This window comes from Erpetoichthys calabaricus, chromosome 6 (genome assembly GCF_900747795.2).
Source record: "Erpetoichthys calabaricus chromosome 6, fErpCal1.3, whole genome shotgun sequence".
Taxonomy (NCBI): domain Eukaryota; kingdom Metazoa; phylum Chordata; class Cladistia; order Polypteriformes; family Polypteridae; genus Erpetoichthys; species Erpetoichthys calabaricus.
In genome coordinates, this window is record NC_041399.2 from 198,721,361 (window position 1) to 198,742,967 (window position 21,607).

Genomic DNA, 21,607 nt, shown 5'->3' on the forward strand with positions numbered 1-21,607 from the left:
CAGCATTGCTTAGGCAGGGGTGTGCAAAGCCATTCCTGGAGGGCCGCAGTGGCCGCGGGTTTTTATTCCAACCCAGTTGTTTAATTAGAAAACAATCCTTGCCAATAATTACATCTCATGGCTTTTTAGTGCTTTAACTCTGCTATGTCAAGTCATTCTCAAATCCTAGATTTTTTTTTCCATTCTAAAGATATCCAAATATTTTGAAGTGTAAAATGGATGGGTAATTCTCAATCCTTGACTTTTTTGTCTTCTCTTTCCTTCCAAGTATTTAATTAAACCAAATAGTGCATGATAAATACACACAGGCGTAAAGGGTAACAAGCAAAATGGATAACTGCTGGTTTCTTTTGTCATTTGCATCTTATTGCTAATAAGGAGCAATTAAAAACCAAGAATGCAGCTGTTTAAGACTTAAATAAGCAATAAGGGTTCAAAATCTTAACGAGGGAGATAACTAAAATGAAGCAGAAGTGTTTCTAGAGCAATTAGTGCTTCTTATTAAGCAATTGGGTTGGAACAAAAGCCTGCAGCCACTACGGCCCTCCAGGAATGATTTTGCACATCCCTGGCTTAGGGTATCGTTGATCACGCAAACTGCTCCACCATGTTAAGGCACTGACTCAGTGAAGGGGAAATGATACCATGAACTGGATGATTCCACAGCATGAAAAAGGTGATGGTCTGCACTCTCTGATCCCTGTCTAATATCAATAATTTACATGACGGCTGTATGATTCTGTCAGACCAAGTGGTCAAGTGTAAGTTTCTTGAATGCTGATCTGAACTAGTTGGCTTCTAGTCTCTCTTCTCACAATGCTACTAGAGTCCCTTGCAAGTCCATATCTTGTGTGTGAAGAAATACAAAAGATGGATCAGGGAAGGCATGGAACACAGTATGCTTACCAGGTATTGCATTCCTTGGTGATGCTGTCATTCTTGTAGTAGAGTCTGCCATTATGATGACATGGGCATTCTGAAGGAGGGATACACTGTTCACCCTGCAAAGTAAAGAAAGGCAAATGAGCATGGGCTGAGTGTCAACCACAGGAATACTGGGAAGCCCTGGGGCACGTCCTTAATCCACTCATATCCACTTCTAATGGAATAGTAAGAATGTTGAGGTACAGAAAACACTTATAACAAAGGAAACACCTGGTAAGTTTATCTTCTTAGGGTGTTGGCCACTATGAGCTATCAAAACATCTATGGTTACTGTGTGCCTGAGCATAAACTGTATAACTTTAAATCTGTACTGGAGAGGAGCAATGCCATCCTTCAGTGAAAAGCTGCATCTCTCATTTCTTAGACGATGATGGTAGAAGCTCACTGCTCAGTAGGGTTAATATACAGTTAGGTTAATTTTCACAATTTTGGTTCTGTATGCCATCACAATGGACTTGAAATGAAGAAATCATTACATGACTGAAGTGTAGGCTTTCAGCTTTAATTCAAAAGAATTAACAGTAATATCATATGAACCATTTAGGAATGACAGCCATTTTTATACATGGTCCCCATGTCAGACTGAAAAGCTGTTCCACAGCTAGGTGTGAACAGGTCCCTCATTATTTCATTAACTATTAAGCAGGTAGAAGATCTGCAGTTGATTCCAGTGTGAACTCTCAATATGAAGTCCAAAAAGCTGTCCATGCAAATAAAAACAGGCCATCATTAGGCAGAGAATACAAAACAAACCCATTTGAGAAATAGCAGAAATATCACAGGCCTGCATAGAATTCATACTAAAACTTTGCATGTGGACAAAACTGGAAATGTGCACACAGACAAAAAAATTCAGATGCATAAAACAGTGCGCAAGCAAACTTCCACTCACTTTCCCTTTATAAATCCCAATCGACGTGAATTTTAGCACACATGCATGGGCCTTCAGCCCCACCCAGACCCCTCCCAGAATTACACTTGTTTGAATATACCATTCAACATAAATAGCCCCTTCCATTTTGGTTTTGTTTAAAGACAAAGGCTAAAGCATGTGTAAAAAAGAATTTCAGCAAATGCGAAATGGAGGTCCTGCACGGTGAAGTGGAGGCAGGAAAAGCTGTACTATTTGGTGGCTCAAGCAGTGGTATAAGCAATAAATGGAAATTGATGGTGGAGCACATTGCGCAAAATAAAAAAGAAGTGGTCAGATATCAAAGTTGACATGAAAAGTTAAGTCACAGCCCACCGTCTGAAAAAAAATGTCAAGATTAAAATTGAAAAGTCGGCTTTAATTTCAAAAAATTTCACTTTAATCTCATCATTTACAGTATTTTGTCATTAAAGTAGAACACTGTAAACTTCATTTTAAAACTGATGTTATTTTTACTAGAGTTTCTCAAACACCATTGTAACTAAAGCAGCACATTAAATGCTTTGTATTCTAAGTATTCCCCGACCCAGTTGTTAATCGCTATATGCTTCTTAAACGGGCTTTTCAAAACGCCGACAGTAGCGCACAGGCAGTGATCGCCACACAGAATATACCACATTCATGATATTACAGCTCTCTGAACATTTTAGAATACCAAGATATATACTTGAATTCATTTTTATGATGAAATGCATTAAAGCAAGTATTAAACATGTGTGGACATTGTGTCACAGTGATAGCGATGAGCTGGCACCCAGTCCAGGGATTGTTCCTGCCTCGTGCACAGTGCTTGCTGGGACTCACGCAACCCTTGATGAAATAATTTATTGCAGCAGTACTGTGTCTGTCAAATGTACTAACCCCCAATTCCTGCCCTTCTGTTTTTCTTTCTCCATGTAATCGATAGATAGATAGATAGATAGATAGATAGATAGATAGATAGATAGATAGATAGATAGATAGATAGATAGATAGATAGATAGATAGATAGATAGATAGATAGATAGATAGATAGATAGATAGATAGATAGATAGATACTTTATTAATCACAAGGGGAAATTCACAAATTTAAAATAAAATTCATAATCATCCATCCATCCATCCATTTTCCAACCCGTTGAATCCGAACACAGGGTCACGGGGGTCTGCTGGAGCCAATCCCAGCCAACACAGGGCACAAGGCAGGGAACCAATCCCGGGCAGGGTGCCAACCCACCGCAGGACACACACAAACACACCCACACACCAAGCACACACTAGGGCCAATTTAGAATCGCCAGTCCACCTAACCTGCATGTCTTTGGACTGTGGGAGGAAACTGGAGCGCCCGGAGGAAACCCATGCAGACACGGGGAGCACATGCAAACTCCACGTAGGGAGGACCCGGGAAGCAAACCCAGGTCCCCAGATCTCCCAACTGCGAGGCAGCAGCGCTACCCACTGCGCCACCGTGCCGCCCACGCTGGCTCTTCAAAACTTTTAAGGAACACTGAAAGGTCTTCATTATACATGTTTAATTATTCCATCCATCCGTCCATCCAGGGTTGTGCCAGTCCCAGCAAGCATCAAGAGTATTGCAGGAACAATCCCTGGAAGTGGGGCCAGCTCATCGAAGGGTGAATACGAGCACACACAAATACACTAGTAGTATCAATTTAGCATCACCAAATCCTCTAACCTTAAATTAATGCTCTAATGTATTTTATCATAAAAATGATATCAAGTATATATCTTAGTATTGTAAATCAACTTGGAAGCCAGTCATCATCATTGGACAGGAAATCAGTATAATTTGTAAATATGTGCTCTCTTCTAACTCTTGTATTTGCAATGTCTTCTACCAACGCTAAAGCAGCCATGATATTTGGAATAGTTTGGCCATTCTGCGCATCATTATATTGTTACAGATTGATTACAATCAAGTGCTTTAAATTTGTAAACAATATGCAAATTATTTCAGTGTATTTGATAAATGGATACTAATCTAAGATAGAAAGCTCCCTGGAGTGGTCAAATCAACCATCTGGTACATCCTTAAAGAGAAGGGACACACTGGCAAGCTCAGTAACACCAGAAGATGTGGACAACCATGGAAGACAACTGTGCCGAATGACAGCAGAATTCTGTCCTTGGTGAAGTTCACAACATTTAGCCAAACCAAGGACACATCATTGCCAAAGTGTACAATCAAGAGACGACTTCATGAAAGTAAAGACAGAAGGTCTACCACAAGGTGCAAACCATTGGTAAACCTCAAGCAGAGGGAGGACAGATTAGACTTTAGCAGGAAATATTTTAAAAATCAGTCCAATTTTGGAACAGTTTCCTTTGGACAAATGAAGTTAAGATCAATATGTTCCAGAATTTTGGAAAGAGAAGAGTATGGAGAAGAGAAGAAACAGCTTATGATCTGTAGCATACCACATCATCTGTGAGACATGGCGGAGGCCGTGTTATGGCCTGGGTGTGCGTGGCTGCCAATGGAAGTCGGTCACTGGTGTTTATTGATGATGTGACTGCTGGCAGAAGTAGCACGATGAATTTTGAAGCGTCCATGGTGGCCATACTGTCTGCTCAGATTCAGACAAATGCTGCAAAACTAATAGAACAACACTTCACAGTACAGATGGACAAGGAGCCAAAACATACTGAGACGGCAAACCAAGGGCTTTTCAAGGTAAAGAAGTGGAAATGGACAAGTCAAACTGGCATCAACCCAACTGGACATGCAGCTCACTTACTGAAGACAAAACTGATGGCAGAAAGTCCAACGAACAAGCAGCACTTTAAGCCAGTGGCAGTAAAGGCCTGGCAAAGCATCAGTTGGGTGGAAACCCAGCACTTGGAGATGGCCAAGTTCAGATGATGCACTTCTGGGTCAGGTTTCTACAAAGTGGGGACAATTCATCCCTGTGGCTCCCCCTGGAATGCAGTAAGGCTATCTCACAGATCTAGAATTACATGACTTTTCCAACAATGTTCAGTCACAGACTTCATTTACATAATTTTTTTTAAAATAATAAAATAATTTAAAATAATAAAAATAATAATTTTTTCTTAGAAGGCTGGCGTCCTTCAACATCTGCAATAAGATGCTGTAGATGTTCTATCAGACAGTTGTGGTGAGCGCCCTTTTCTACGTGGTGGTGTGCTGAGGAAGCAGCATAAAGAAGAGGGACGCCTCACGCCTGGACAAACTTGTGAGGAAGGCAGGCTCTATTGTAGGCACGGAGCTGGACAGTTTGACATCTGTGGCAGAGCGACGGGCGCTGAGCAGGCTCCTGTCAATCATGGAGAATTCACTGCATCCACTAAACAGTATTATCTCCAGACAGAAGAGCAGCTTCAGTGACAGACTGCTGTCACCGTCCTGCTCCACTGACAGACTGAGGAGATCGTTCCTCCCCCACACTATGCGACTCTTCAATTCCACCCGGCGGGGTAAATGTTAACATTATACAAAGTTATTGTCTGTCTGTATACCTGCATGTTTTCACTCTTTAATTTAATATTTTCTTTATCAGTATGCTGCTGCTGGAGTATGTGAATTTCCCCTTGGGATTAATAAAGTATCTATCTATCTATCTATCTATCTATCTATCTATCTATCTATCTATCTATCTATCTATCTATCTATCTATCTATCTATCTATCTATCTATCTATCTATCTATCTATCTATCTATCTATCTATCTATCTATCTAATTTTAGCAAGTCTGACATACCCAGTGACTCAGTCCTACCAGTCTACCAGATGTGCCCTAACAAAATCAAAGAGGTTTGAATTTGGACTTCGTAAATGAATGAGCGACTCGTTTGTCTGAAGTCTCATGTTTTATGTACCATGACAGAATTGAAAAAAAGTAAAACATGGCCGAGATTGTGGCTGAGTTCACAGAGCCTGTTAAGAATTCATACAGCACTGGCTCTGTCCAGCAGCACTTTATTGGCTGTTAGAAAAAGGAGTGAACACGTGATACTTTGGAAATGTGAAAGTGTGCTGGAAAGTCATTACGTAGTTGTGAAATTTGACATACCCTATGATTTCTGCTTGTGTAATCTGACATACTCAGGCGATGAGATCAGCAACTGCAGTCATCAAGTTTCACTTCCCCTCCATCTACAAGTGTTATGCCACCCACTTAAGTGGTTACTTTGTATTTGAACAATTGTAGAAAACCTCATGAAACTGCAAGAATTGCAATGTCACCAAAATAACAAACAATGCAAAAACACAGGAAACATGACATTATTTACTAAATACTGGCAGCCAGGAGTGGAGTTACACTTAAATCTGATCTAAACTCGGACTAGAGACCACAAAGGCAGCATCAATCTCATGACAGGAGCCTGTCCATTTATTCAGAAAGTATCCTATGTGAGTCCCACTGGAGTTGGACGGGCGATTCCTTGCACAGGTAGGACACCATGATAAAAGAAAATGGAAAGACAGGCTCTTTGACTGGATGGGAACAAGAATCCTTACCCAGCAGGGAAGCCAGAATATTGGGAGTACTAGGAGAAACAACAGCATTCAGGTACTGTGTCCACCGATACACTAGAGGGCAGCATCCCTGGGATGTGGATACCTGCACAGCATCATGAAGAATTGGAGTTCCAGAACACGGCCCTGTTGGGTTCCGTGGGTGCCACCAGGGGCCAATGCAGGGGGATATGGTCCCTACTTTGTGAGACTCTTATCTGACCATTCAAAGTCAAAAATTAAAGGAACCGTGTCACCTTGGCTAGTCAATCAGAGCCAGGAGGATGTGGACGAGGCATAACAAGAGGAGTGTGGATGAAAAGGACCGTGTTCTTGGCTATTTGTACTTTGATAGGCGTATTCTGTGTGTTAACCCTTAAACTGCTGGAACTGGCTAAAGTTGGTTCCCAGTGCAATTAGCCAGCATGCCAGAGCCGAGTATATTCGGTGCCGTACATTCATTGAACGCCGCAAATGGCTACAGTCGCTTACCAGTGCAATTTGCCAGCGTGCCGGAGCTGATCAGTCAGTGTCGTACGTTTGTTGAGCAGCCAGCTCATGACCACTGGCGCCCCCTACAGCACTATGCCTGGGATTCAGCCGCTGCACTAGACTGTCCCGCCATCACTGGCGTTTACCTCTGTGTGCTTGTGTGCAGCCAGTTCAAGCACAGCTGGCTCGGTGATTTACTGAATTTCATCCATGGCGTCAGTTACACCTTGTACATGTAAAAATAGATTGTTCCAGTCGTTTTTTAAATAAATAGTTTTTACAGTTCATTGGCAGTGTGTAAAATGGTCAGTGTTGCAGTAATTGTGATGCTCTTTGCATGTGTGTTCCATTAAAATTTCACTTTTTCTTGGTGAATTGTGAGGTTTACTTAAAAAGTGCAGCAAAAAAGTATTTGGCGTCCAGGGGTGCATTAACCCCCAAGTATGTGTCAGTTTAAAGGTTAATAAAACAGGACTTTACATGAATTAGTGACCAGTTTGGGTGTGATTGTGTATGGGGTTTGGGGCTCAGTAGCGACCCCTACTGGTTACACCTACTAGGAAAACTTACCAAGAGTACAGTGCCTTCTGGACACACGCAGCCATCAAATGCCTCTGAACAGTTGTGTGGGGACTCCATATTATCACATGTCCTCAGACAAGACTTGTAGGAATAGACGAGATTCCCTGGGCAAATAGCCATATCGGGACATTGAAGACTGGTGCAGTTCCACGTGCCATTTTCGCAAAGACTAAAACAAAAAAAAGAAATGAATAGAAAGCAAAGCGAGTGAGAATGAGTCACGGAGATGAAGCAGTGCTATGGAAATCTGACTGCTGAACCAGTATAAGGATTTAGGTCCACAGTATACGGAGTGTTTTTTCTTAATCAAGCCAATTTCTAAAAGTGCAGACTGGCCGCTGTTCAGGGGAAGCCATGTGGTAGAGAAATTCAATGAAATCAACCTATCCTGTGGATACTGCAAACAGGCCGTAGGGTGATTTCATCACACATCTCCTACCACTGGTGTGTCCTAGGAGACTCAGAGAGGGGACAGCTCGTTCCCCTAACAGCTCTCATCTAAATCCAGAAGCTCGACTTTCTGAAGACACTTTTAAGCATTATAAACTTTTATTCACAATATAAGACACTGCGTAAATAGCTGCATGGCTTTATTTCTATATAGAATTATAGAAAATAACAACTTTGCTCATAAATCAGCGGGAGAGTAATCATTTTGAAAAACTTCATAGCATAATCTGTGGTAGACAATGAAATAATCTGAAGAAGAATTGACAATTAATAATAATAATAATTCATTACATATACAGTTAGGTCCATAAATATTTGGACAGAGAGTTTTTTCTAATTTTGGTTCTGTACATTACCACAATGAATTTTAAATGAAACAACTCAGATGCAGTTGAAGTGCAGACTTTCAGCTTTAATTCAGTGGGGTGAACAAAACGATTGCATAAAAATGTGAGGCAACTAAAGCATTTTTTGAACACAATCCCTTCATTTCAGGGGCTCAAAAGTAATTGGACAAATTAAATAACTGGAAATATAATGTTTATTTCTAATACTTGGTTGAAAACCCTTTGCTGGCAATGACAGCCTGAAGTCTTGAACTCATGGACATCACCAGATGCTGGGTTTCCTCCTTTTTAATGCTCTGCCAGGCCTTTACTGCAGTGGCTTTCAGTTGCTGTTTGTTTGTGGGCCTTTCTGTCTGAAGTTTAGTCTTCAACAAGTGAAATGCCTGCTCAATTGGGTTAAGATCAGGTGACTGACTTCGCCATTTATGAATTTTCCACTTCTTTGCTTTAATAAACTCCTGGGTTGCTTTGGCTGTATGTTTTGGGTCATTGTCCATCTGTATCATGAAACGCTGCCCAATCAATTTGACGTCATTTAGCTGGATTTGAGCAGACAGTATGTCTCTGAACACCTCAGAATTCATTCGGCTGCTTCTGTCCTGTGTCACATCATCAATAAACACTAGAGTCCCAGTGCCACTGGCAGCCATGCACGCCCAAGCCATCACACTGCCTCCACCGTGTTTTACAGATGATGTGCTATGCTTTGGATAATGAGCTGTTCCACACCTTCTCCATACTTTTTTCTTGCCATCATTCTGGTAGAGGTTGATCTTGGTTTCATCTGTCCAAAGAATGTTTTTCCAGAACTGTGCTGACTTTTTTAGATGTTCTTTAGCAAAGTCCAATGTAGCCTTTCTATTATTGAGGCTTATGAGTGGCTTGCACCTTGCAGTGCACCCTCTGTATTTACTTTCATGCAGTCTTCTCTTTATGGTAGACTTGGATATCGATACGCCTACCCCCTGGAGAGTGTTGTTCACTTGGTTGGCTGTTGAGAAGGGGTTTCTCTTCACCATGGAAATGATTCTGTGATCATCCACCACTGTTGTCTTCCGTGGATGTCTAGGTCTTTTTGCGTTGCTGAGTTCACCAGTGCTTGCTTTCTTTCTCAGGATGTACCAAACTGTAGATTTTGCCACTCGTAATATTGTAGTAATTTCTCGGATGGGTTTTCTCTGTTTTCGCAGTTTAAGGATGGCTTCTTTCACCTGCATGGTGAGCTCCTTTGACCGCATGTTGTCTGTTCACAGCAAAATTTCCACATGCAAGCACCACACCTCAAATCAGGCTCCAGGCCTTTTATCTGCTTAATTGATAATGACATAACGACGGACTTGCCCACACCTGCCCATGAAATAGCCTTTGAGTCAATTGTCCAATTACTTTTGAGCCCCTGAAATGAAGGGATTGTGTTATTAAAATGCTTTAGTTGCCTCACATTTTTATGCAATCGTTTTGTTCACCCCACTGAATTAAAGCTGAAAGTCTGCACTTCAACTGCATCTGAGTTGTTTCATTTCAAATTCATTGTGGTAATGTACAGAACCAAAATTAGAAAAAAGTTGTCTCTGTCCAAATATTTATGGACCTAATTGTATATAGCAATTCCTTACAATCCCAAATCAGAAAAAGTTAGGACAATATAGAAAATGCAAAAAAAAACACTTTCTATGACATTTTATTTCATTGCAGACTGTGTGAACCCATCCATCCATTATCCAACCCGCTATATCCTAACACAGGGTCACAGGAATTCGCTGGAGCACAGGGCACAAGGCACAAGGCAGAACAAACCTGGGCAGGGTGCCAGCCCACCGCAAGGCACACACATGGGACAATTTAGGACCGCCAATGCACCTATCCTGCATGTCTGTAGACTGTGAGAGGAAACCCAGGCAGACACGGGGAGAACATGCAAACTCCACGCAGGGTGGACCCGGGAAGCGAACCCAGGTCTCCTAACTGCGAGGCAGCAGCGCTACCCACTGCTACCCACAGTGCTGCCCTCTGTGAACTCAAGATAATGTATTTTTTGTCTGGTCGACTTCATTTCATTTTTTAAATCTATTCCTGCATTTCAGTCCTGCAACACATTCCAAAAAAGTTGGGACAGGGAAAAATTAGGGCCAGTGATGACGTAAAATAACTAAATAATGTTGTGATTTCAAACAGGTGATTGTAATCATGATTTGGTATCCACAACAGGCTGAGGATCTCCAGGTTGTCAGCAAATGCGTGAGGAAATGATTGAAATGTTTAAAAGCAACGTTCTGCTATGGAATATTGGAAGGGACTTGCATATTTCTCCCTCTACAGTGCATAATATCATTAAATGATTCAAGGAATCTTGAAGGGCAAGGGTGTAAGCCTAAAATGAACACCCATGACCTCTAATCCCTCAGATGGCAGGCACTGCATCAAGAACTGTCACTCATTAATAGTTGATAGAACTACATGGGTGAGGCCCAATTACTTGGGCAAACCGTCGTCAAGCCCTACAATATGGAGTTACATTCACAAATGCCACTTAAAACTTTACAGTGCAGAAAAGCAGGCTTATGTTAACCATGTCCAGAAAAGGCGTCAACTTCTCTGGGCTCAGAGGCATCAGCGATGGACCAGCACACAGTGGAAATGTGCATTGTGGTCAGATGAATCAGTATTCACAATCTTTTTTGGAAGAAATGGGCACTGCGTGCTCCGGTCCAAAGATGAGAAGGACCATCCAGACTGCTATCAGCATTAAGTCCAAAAGCCAGGGTCTGTCATGGTATGCGGTTGTGTTCAATGACCTTGGCACTTCTGTGATGGTAGCATTAATGCACAAAAGTACATTGACATTTTAGAGCAACATACAGTATGCTGCCTTCAAGACGATGTCTTTTCCAGGGACGTCCATGCATTTTTCAACAAGACAATGCAAAACAACATTCTGCATACGTGACAAAGGCACAACGGCAGAAGAACAGGGTACAAGTACTGGCCTGGCCTGCCTGCAGTCCTCTCCTGTCCCCAATAGAGAATGTGTGGAGGATTTTGAAACCAAAAATGCGACAACGATGGCCCTGCACTGCTGCACACCTTAAGACGTGTTTGCAGGAAGAATGGGACAAAATAACAACTAAAATGCTTCATCGTTTGGTGTCCTCCGTGGCAAAATGTTTTTTAAGTGTTGTGAGAAGGAAAGGCGACATTACAAAGTGGAGAATGCTTTACCGTCCTACTTTTTTTGGAATGTTTGCAGGCCTGAAATGCAGGAATGGGTGTATATTAATAAATGAAATGAAGCTGACCAGACAAAACATGAAATATCTTGGGTTCACACTGTCTGTAACGAAATAAAAGTCAAAGTACATTGTGATGGACAGCAAGGACTCTTACTCGGCTGGGATGTCTTCTTAAGGGAAGGGGTTTACACAGGTCAGTACCTCCACCAGGGACAACAAAGGGCAGCCCCCCGGCTTGCTACAGTGCCATGGGGTTGGAGCATGGAAGCTTAACACTGCCAGGGAACATGGCTACCGCCAGGGGATACGAGGGGAACTACTGAGCTCGCCTTAGCAGCACTGCAACCACACCTGGAAATGCTGCCAGAAGATGATCACTGGACACCTGGAGGCACTTCCAGGTGCCCAATAAAAGGAGCCGCCTACCATTACAACAGGAGCCAGAGTCGGGAGGAAGTGGACAAAGCTTGGAGGAGGAGTGGAGGTGGAAGAAAGAGACAGAGAGAGAGAGAGAGACAACAAAGACAAAGCACCGTGTGATGTGCTTACTGCTGTGTTGTGCTTGGACAGGGTGGGAAATGACTTTTTGGAAGTGTTTCCCACAGCTGCCAAATAAAATGTCTTGTTTTGTGCCACACTTGTGCCTGTGTTTATTGTGTCGGGTGTTTTGGGAGCTGTGCACCCCCTGGTGGTCACAACATTTAAGAATCCATCCATCCATCCATCCATTTTCCAACCCGCTGAATCCGAACACAGGGTCACGGGGGTCTGCTGGAGCCAATCCCAGCCAACACAGGGCACAAGGCAGGAACCAAACCCGGGCAGGGTGCCAACCCACCGCAGGACACACACAAACACACCCCAAGCACACACTAGGGCCAATTTAGAATCGCCAATCCACCTAACCTGCATGTCTTTGGACTGTGGGAGGAAACCGGAGTGCCCGGAGGAAACCCACGCAGACACGGGGAGAACATGCAAATTCCACGCAGGGAGGACCTGGGAAGCGAACCCAGGTCCCCAGATCACCCAACTGCGAGGCAGCAGCGCTACCCACTGCGCCACCGTGCCGCCCCATTTAAGAATCACTACAGTTTTTTTTTAAATTATTATTTGTATTTTTCCATAGTGTCCCAACTTTTTCTGATTTGGTGTCATAGAAGAATTATAAGAGTTTTCAAACTGCTTCCATTATTTGCACCACACTAAATTAGAGGCACATACCAGGTATTGCAGAGGCGCTTTATACTGCTGCCCGGTTGGTAGATGGTGTCTCCATGCATACAAGAACACATATCGATGGGCACACACTGCCCAGTACTGTCCAGCACCAGCCCTTCTGGACAGGCACAGCCTGACACACAATCTTCCACCACCTGACAGCTACTGGGACGCTGGACTTCTTCACAAGATGATTGGCATGGCCGAGAACACTCGCTGTAAACCTGGCCTCCACTGCACTGTAATGCTGGAATATATCAAGAAGTGTGAGATTATTAAAATAAATAAGTTCATAGTGCACATTTACCAGTATTTGACATGGATGACCCACATGTAAGGGTGAATATAATTAGCATGTAAACGTTTCTTAATTACTAGGAGTTACTGTATACTGTCTTTTGAAGGTGGCAACTAAATGACAAATAACAGAAAAGGGTGCAGTCAAATGCCAGGCCAGAGTTCTAAACCAAAAGTCTATACAATACAATTTATTTTTTGTAAAGCACAAAATCACACAAGGAGTGCCGCAAGGGGCTTTAACAGGCCCTGCCTTATGACAGCCCCCCCGGCCTTGACTCTCTAAGAAGACAACAAAAAAAAAAACAAACAAAACACTTGTTGGGAAAAAAATTAAAGAAACCTTAAAAAGAGACCCCTTTCCAGGTAGGCTGGGCGTGCAGTGGGTGTCAAAAAGAAGGGGGTCAATACAATACAATACAATACACAGAAGAGAACACAAGTACTGTAATCCTCAATACAATATAATAGAGCAATAGAAATATTACAAGTACAGAGCAGAATTCAACAGTAGATGATATCACATAATAGGATTTGAGCCTATCCTGTCTGTCACCAAAACAATTAGAAATCTGAAGCTCAAAAAGCAAATCGGATGGGTTGATAACTGAGATTTCTTCTGTCATGGCACACACTTATTAATCTTGGATAACTAGGAAGGGTACTCCTGACCATCCATTCATTGCAAACTTAAACAAACATGGGGACCCACAAAATAAACAATAATATATTTAACACCTCTAAATATTGTTTAAATCAAGGTCTTACATGTCAAAATGGGATTCAATATGTATACAAACCTTTAAAGGAAAGAAAAAAATATTCAAAAAGATCCATATAAATGGAAAAATAACTCCAAGTCATAATGAAAATATGCATAAGACATCTTAGCAAGACACTTTAGCAAGTCATCACGCATTTGAACCGTGTCACGAATGATGGGAGTGGCAATGATCATTGAGAAGATTCAAGAAGCCTGCCTACGATGCTATGGCCATGTGCTCAGAAGTAACAAAAATTCTGCCTTTCGTCTCAGTTTGGATGAAAGATAACCGCACAACCAGTCAAAGAAGTGTTGGATAGACAGAGAAGACGTGTGGCACGTCAACGTCACCCTGCGAGGATGCCCTTTCATCACATCAAGTGGTGAAAGGAGAGAAGACATGTGGCCCCAACACTTACAGTGCATCCGGAAATTATTCACAGCGCATCACTTTTTCCACATCTTGTTATGTTACAGCCTTATTCCAAAATGGATTAAATTCATTTTTTTCCTCAGAATTCTACACACAACATCCCATAATGACAGCATGAAAAAAGTTTACTTGAGATTTTTGCAAATTTATTAAAAATAAAAAAATTGAGAAAGCCCATGTACATAAGTATTCACAGCCTCTGCCATGAAGCTCAAAATTGAGCTCAGGTGCATCCTGTTTCCCCTGATCATCCTTGAGATGTTTCTGCAGCTTCATTGGAGTCCACCTGTGGTAAATTCAGTTGACTGGACATGATTTGGAAAGGCACACACCTGTCTATATAAGGTCCCACAGTTGACAGTTCATGTCAGAGCACAAACCAAGCATGAAGTCAAAGGAATTGTCTGTAGACCTCCGAGACAGGATTGTCTCGAGGCACAAATCTGGGGAAGGCTACTGAAAAATTTCTGCTGCTTTGAAGGTCCCAATGAGCACAGTGGCCTCCATCATCCATAAGTGGAAGAAGTTCGAAACCACCAGGACTCTTCGGCCATCTAAACTGAGCGATCGGGGGAGAATCGCCTTAGTCAGGGTGGTGACCAAGAACCCAATGGTCACTCTGTCAGAGCTCCAGAGGTCCTCTGTGGAGAGAGGAGAAACTTCCAGAAGGACAACCATCTCTGCAGCAATCCACCAATCATTCCTGTATGGTAGAGTGGCCAGACGGAAGCCACTCCTTAGTAAAAGGCACATGGCAGCCCACCTGGAGTTTGCCAAAAGGCACCTGAAGGACTCTCAGACCATGAGAAAGAAAATTCTCTGGTCTGATGAGACAAAGATTGAACTCTTTGGTGTGAATGCCAGGCGTCACCATTTGGGGAAACCTGGCACCATCCCTACAGTGAAGCATGGTGGTGGCAGCATCATGCTGTGGGGATGTTTTTCAGCGGCAGGAACTGGCAGACTAGTCAGGATAAAGGGAAAGATGACTGCAGCAATGTACAGAGACATCCTGGATGAAAACCTGCTCCAGAGCGCTCTTGACCTCAGACTGGGGCGACGGTTCATATTTCAGCAGGACAACGACCCTAAGCACACAGCCAAGATATCAAAGGAGTGGCTTCAGGACAACTCTGTGAATGTCTTTGAGTGGCCCAGCCAGAGCCCAGACTTGAATCCGATTGAACATCTCTGGAGAGATCTTAAAATGGCTGTGCACCGATGCTTCCCATCCAACCTGATGGAGCTTGAGAGGTGCTGCAAAGAGGAATGGGCGAAACTGGCCAAAGATAGGTGTGCCAAGCTTGTGGCATCATATTCAACAAGACTTGAGACTGTAATTTCTGCCAAAGGTGCATCGACAAAGTATTGAGCAAAGGCTGTGAATACTTATGTACATGGGATTTCTCAGTTTTTTTATTTTTAATAAATTTGCAAAAACCTCAAGTAAACTTTTTTCACATAGTCATTATGGGGTGTTGTGTGCAGAATTCTGAGGAAAAAAATTAATTGAATCCATTTTTGAATAAGGCTGTAACATAAGAAAATGTGGAAAAAGTGATGCGCTGTGAATACTTTCCAGATGCACTGTGGCACAAATGCTAGGACTAAAATGTTATGTGAGAAAAGAGCAAGAGAGAGACAACAAAGATTTGGGAGTTCCACCACTTATATTCTCAATAGCATGCCAAAAAAAACAATCTATACATTGTAGAAGATAGCCCGGCTACAGACAGACACACAGAACCAGAATGTCCACAACACACACGTTTATTAATTTTCAATGTTCTGCACACAACACCGTGCTCCAATATAGCCAACTCAACTCAATCCTTTCTTGTCTTTTGCCACTTCCACTCCTCACTCGCAACCTCGTCCTCCTCCACCCGACTCTAGCCTCTTGCTGGAGTGAGGTGGCCCCTTTTATACCGCACCCGGAAGTGTTCCAGGTTGTCCTTGATCATGTTCTGGCAGCACTTCCAGGTGTGGCCGAAGTTCTGCAGGGGTTTCCAGCTCCTCTAGTGGTAGCACTTCCGGGTGTGGCGGAAGTGCTGTAGACCTCAGCTCCAGAACTGTCCAGGTGCCCCCTCGTGTCCCAGAGGAGGTACTGCTGGTGATATGTCCACTCCCCCAGTCCTCTCCTCAAAAGGGTGTCCGGCCATCTATCACAACATATAAAAGGCAAAGCCCTCACTGACTCATCACTAATTCACTTATCACTAATTCTCCCACTTTCCATATAGGTGGGAAGCTGAAATTTTGCGTGCTCATTCCTTGCAGTGTACTTATAAAAGTTAGGTATGTTTCATGTCCTATTGCAACACCCAAGGGGGGGGGAAACGGGTGAACCCCCTAAACTGTATATATACTGTCATTTGTATTCAAAGAAGGGCTCTTGTTCAGAAAGCGGACGCATGATGGCATGATTCACTTAAGTGGGGGCCTGCACTTGAAGAAAGAGTATAAAACCTTGGAACATTGCCCAGCACACCTTTGAAGCCGACGGACGGATGGGAGATAACGTCATCTGATCCGGAGGGGTATCACCTTATTTATTATTTCATTTATTATTTTATTATATCTATATAGATTTGGGTTATGTAACACGGCGCAATCACAAAAGAACTCATTCCAACAAGGGAGCTAGCGCCCCCTGCTAGATACACCCTTGACTGTGTTTGTGCACCTGAGTTTGGACTCTGGTGGGCAACCCCTTTTGGTCACACCACAAAAAAACGGCAATGTCCATGTAATTCCAGGTGTGGTCAAGGGAAGAAGAAATATTTTATCAGCACCATTAAAACAGCTGAACCAACAGCAACAATGTATTGTACAAACAAGTGCCAATCATAACAATGCAAAACAATACTTTGTCTTAAGGTTTTGTCTGGAAACTGAAAGGTGGGACAGACAGAATCCCACCAGGCAGATAAGTGACAATGGTCTCTGTGCTGAAAAAACATATTGCACCACATCCCCGGATCTGCCTGACATTTTCCACTGCCTGACAACCACAATTACTTAGCCACTATTTTATGAGCTACCATTAAATATTACAATATAACCTTTGAGTAAATAATAAAGAGAGGAAGATGACTGTGTAAAGGAAAAGTAGGAGAAGTCAGTCAGTCAGTCATTATCCAACCTGCTTTATCCTAACTACAGGGTCACCGGGGTCTGCTGGAGCCAATCCCAGCCAGTGCAGGACACAAGGCAGGAACAAATCCTAGGCAAGGTGGCAGCCAACTGCAGGGCACACACACCAAGCACACACTAGGGACAATTTAGGATCGCCAATGCACCTAACATGCACGTCTTTGGACTGTGGGAGGAAACCAGAGCACCCAGAGGAAACCCACGCAGACACAGGGAGAACATGCAAACTCCACGCAGGGAGGACCCGGGAAGCAAACCCAGGTCTCCTTACTGCGAGGCAGCAGCGCTACCCACTGCCCCACTATGGCACCCAAGTAGGAGAAGTTAGACTATGAAATAATGTGGTAAAAATGGGAGCAGCCAAGAGTCCAAATTAAAAAAAAAAAAAGAGAGAGACGCTAAGCTAAGCTAGAGCCAAACTTAACAAAAATATTCAAAACCAAGAGATCCCATTGCCATTTTAGCTTCCACTAAGAATGATGGTTTTCAGTAATGAGATCCAAAACTAGGATGCCCAGGGATGTCAGCTGCCATTTTATAAGCACGGGAGTGGTGATGTAATGCACCATGCGACTGTCTATCAAATAATAATAATATATTTTATTCATATATAGTCATTCCTTGTATTTCACTTCCGTCTATCAACCTATCTCATGTTATATTTTTGTGAGCTCAATCAATCATTTTTAACTGACTACAACTTTTTGCACTGCCAATCTTTTGAGGTGTATTGCCAAAGTTTATGGATTACTTGAGCAGGTAGCTTTCACATTTACATTTATTTGCTTAGCAGTTTCTTTTATCGAAAGTGACTTACAAAAGAGGTCTACATAATCAAATAAACATCAATGGTATGATTGAAAGAGTTTCTAAGCACAGAAAGCTCTGCAATTGCTCAAACTGCCCATCAAACCCCAGCAGGTTACAAAAAACGCAATGAAAAAATCTTTACAAAATGAAAGATTTATCTTCACAAAAGCTCTGTTAACAAAACTAAGCTCTGAAGATCACAAAGACATAGAAAGCAAGGAGGTGAGCAGCTCATTTCACCAGTAGGAGCTGCACATGAAAAGAGTCTGGATTGAGATTTGATACCCCACAGAGGTGGCATCACCAGTTGCTAATCATCAGCAGTTCTAAGTGGTTGAGAAAGAGCACAGGCCCCTCAGAAGTGTCTCCATAAATAAAGGAGCTGATCCATTGACAATCCTGTAGAAAAGCATCAAGAACTTAATACGTGCTACTACAGGGTGTCAATGTAGTGACATGAAGAAAGGAGTGACATGTGCCCACCTTGGCTGGCTGAACTACATTCTGAATCATCTGCAGCAGTTTGGTGATACATAATGGCACTCCCACCAGAAGACATTTGCAGGAGTCCGGACGTGACAAGCTGTTAGTGGAGTGTCTAAAAGTAAATAACTACTGGCCACACCATCCAGAGCTGACTCCCACCTGTCATCATTTTATTTGGTACAAGTACATATTTTTAATGGTTTTATGGACTGTAGTCAGTGAACTGTACTTACGGCAGAATGTGTGGTTTCTCCAGTGGACTACGGTGCCCTCCTGAGCACATTGTCTCGAATAGGCAGCAATGGCACTACAGACACACTGCTTTCCAGGTGGGCAACTGCACACATCATATAGACACAGCTGATAGTATTGCTCCCACTCAACCTGGTCATGGCAGACCTAAAAACAAAGGAGACAATAACATGGTTAATGGAGCAGATACTTTACCTTAACTCTTGCAAATCAGGCTATGCTTTTTTGTCACCTTTTGCTTCATATTTATTTATAATACATATGTTGGCAGGGTGTACTTATGCCTCTCTTAACCTCCTCTGCAGATCCCCAGAAGCAAAACCCACATAACAACACCTCCGGGCCCTCCACAGAGTGCAGAGAACTCCCATCCATTCCGAAGCCTCCAGTCATTTCCGCTTCCAGCCTCAGAAACACGCCTCTTCCTCCTGACCCATTATAAAGCCGCCATATTCCTATCATTAGTCAGTCAACACTTGTTAGACTCAGTACTAAAATGCTACTCTGTGAAACTGCGAGTTTTTCTTTATTATATATATATATATATATATATATATATATATATATATATATATATATATATATATATATACAGATACAGTATATACTGTATATATATATATATATATATATATATTATTTATTATATATATATTATATATATATTTGCAGCTGGAGATCCACAAAGGGAGAAAATGAATCACGTATCATAAAGTAGTTTTTATTCCTGAGCTTTCAGCCCCTACCAGGATAATCAGAGGATAATGCTTAGACTTACAAGAATCAAAGGCAATATATAGCAAAAGTTACGTGGGGGGGCGGTGAGAGGGGGGTAAGTCAGTGTGAATGGGGGGGGGGGGGTTATTGGTTGTAAAGATTTTTATTTATTATGAGCATGTTCTTCTTAAGTTTGCATATGCCGTTGCATATGCAAACTTAAGAAGAACATGCTCATAATAAATAAAAATCTTTACAACCAATAACCCCCCCCCCCCCGTTCACACTGACTTAGCCCCCCCTCCCCCACTCGCTGCTATATATTGCCTTTGATTCTTGTAAGTCTAAGCATTATCCTCTGATGAAGGCCCCTGGTAGGGGCTGAAAGCTCAGGAATAAAAACTACTTTATAATACCTGATTCATTTTCTCCCTTTGTGGATCTCCAGCTGCAAATATGAAAACTGTATCACAGACCTTCCCTTCCATATATAGGTCAGTATATACATATATGAACACTTTGAAAACACATCAGTTCTCAATGGGAAAAAAAATCCTGCTGGCTGTCTCTACTGCTGTGGACTGATATGGTAATGTGTTAGGAATGAAAGGATAGCACATCTTTTGATGGAAATGAAAATGATCAACCTACAGAGGGCTGAATTCAAAGACACCCCGAAAATCAAAGTGAGAAAATGATATGGCAGGCTTGTCCACTTTGCCGAAATTTCATTGCAGCAACTCCAAATCGTACTCAGTAGTTTGTATGGCCCCCACGTGCTTGTGTGCATGCCTGACAACGTCCTAAGGAGACAACAGATGGTGTCCTGAGGGATCTCCTCCCACATCTGGACCAGAGCATCACTGAGCTCCTGGACAGTCTGAGGCGTCAGATGGAGTGAAACATATTGTCCCACCCAGAGGTGTTCTATTGGATTGAGGTCAGGCGAGTGAGCGTGGGAGCCAGTCAATGGGATCAATTCCTTCCTACATACTCTCGTGACATGAGGTCGGGAGGCATTGTAGTTCACCAGGAGGAACCCAGGAGCCACTGCACCAGCATAGGGTCTGACAATGGGTCCAAGGATTTCATCCTCATGGCAGTCAAGGTGCCGTTGTCTAGCCTGTAGAGGTCTGTGCGTTCCTCCATGGATATGCCTCCCCTGACCATCACTGACCCACCACCAAACCGGTCATGCTGAACGATGTCACAGGTAGAATGACGTTCTCCACGGCTTCTCCAGACCCTTTCACATCTGTCACATGTGCTCAAGGTGAACCTGCTCTCATCTGTGAAAAGCACAGGGCGCCCGCCAGTGGTGGACCTGCCAATTCTGGTATTCTATGGTAAATGCCAATCGAGCTCCATGGTGCTGGGCAGTGAGCACAGGGCCCACTAGAGGATGTTGGGCCCTCAGGCCACCCTCATGAAGTCTGTTTCTGATTGTTTGGTCAGAGACATTCACACCAGTGGCCTGCCTGCTGGAGGCCATTTTGTAGGCTCTGGCAGTTTTCATCCTGTTCCTTCTTGCCCAGAGGAGCAGATGCCAGTCCTGCTGATGGGTTAAGGACCTTCTATGAGGGACTCTGTCCAGCTCTCCTAGAGTAACTGCCTGTCTCCTGGAATCTCCTGCATGCCCTTGAGACTGTGCTGGGAGAAACAGCAAACCTTCTGGCAATGGGAAGCACATATTGATGTGCCATCCTGGAGAAGTTGGACTACCTGTGCCACCTCTGTAGCATCCAGGTATCGCCTCGTGTTACCAGTAGTGACACTGACCGTAGCCAAATGCAAAATCAGTGAAAAAATAGTCAGAAAAGATTGAGGAGGGAAAAATGTCAGTAGCCTCCACCTGTTAAACCATTCCTGTTTTGGGGGTTGTCTCATTGTTGCCCCTCTAGTTCACCTGTTGTTAATTTCATGAACACTAAAGCAGCTGAAACTGATTATCAACCTCCTCTGCTATAGCACTAAAAGTGGTTGGAGTGAAAACTGATGTTTTTCTATATAT

At 42.9% G+C, this 21,607-nt stretch overlaps 1 protein-coding gene across 1 annotated transcript in view; it reads right to left on the minus strand.

Annotated features, from left to right (window-relative positions):
- Positions 1-21,607, minus strand: part of sspo (SCO-spondin) — a 417,885-nt gene that overhangs the window by 338,649 nt on the left and 57,629 nt on the right. Inside the window, exons 16-19 of the mRNA XM_051928802.1 lie at positions 18,861-19,026; positions 12,686-12,929; positions 7,423-7,603; positions 907-1,001 (exon numbers count right to left, since the gene is read on the minus strand). Of these exons, the coding sequence (XP_051784762.1) occupies positions 907-1,001; positions 7,423-7,603; positions 12,686-12,929; positions 18,861-19,026 (686 nt within the window). The remainder of the gene's footprint in view (positions 1-906; positions 1,002-7,422; positions 7,604-12,685; positions 12,930-18,860; positions 19,027-21,607) is intronic.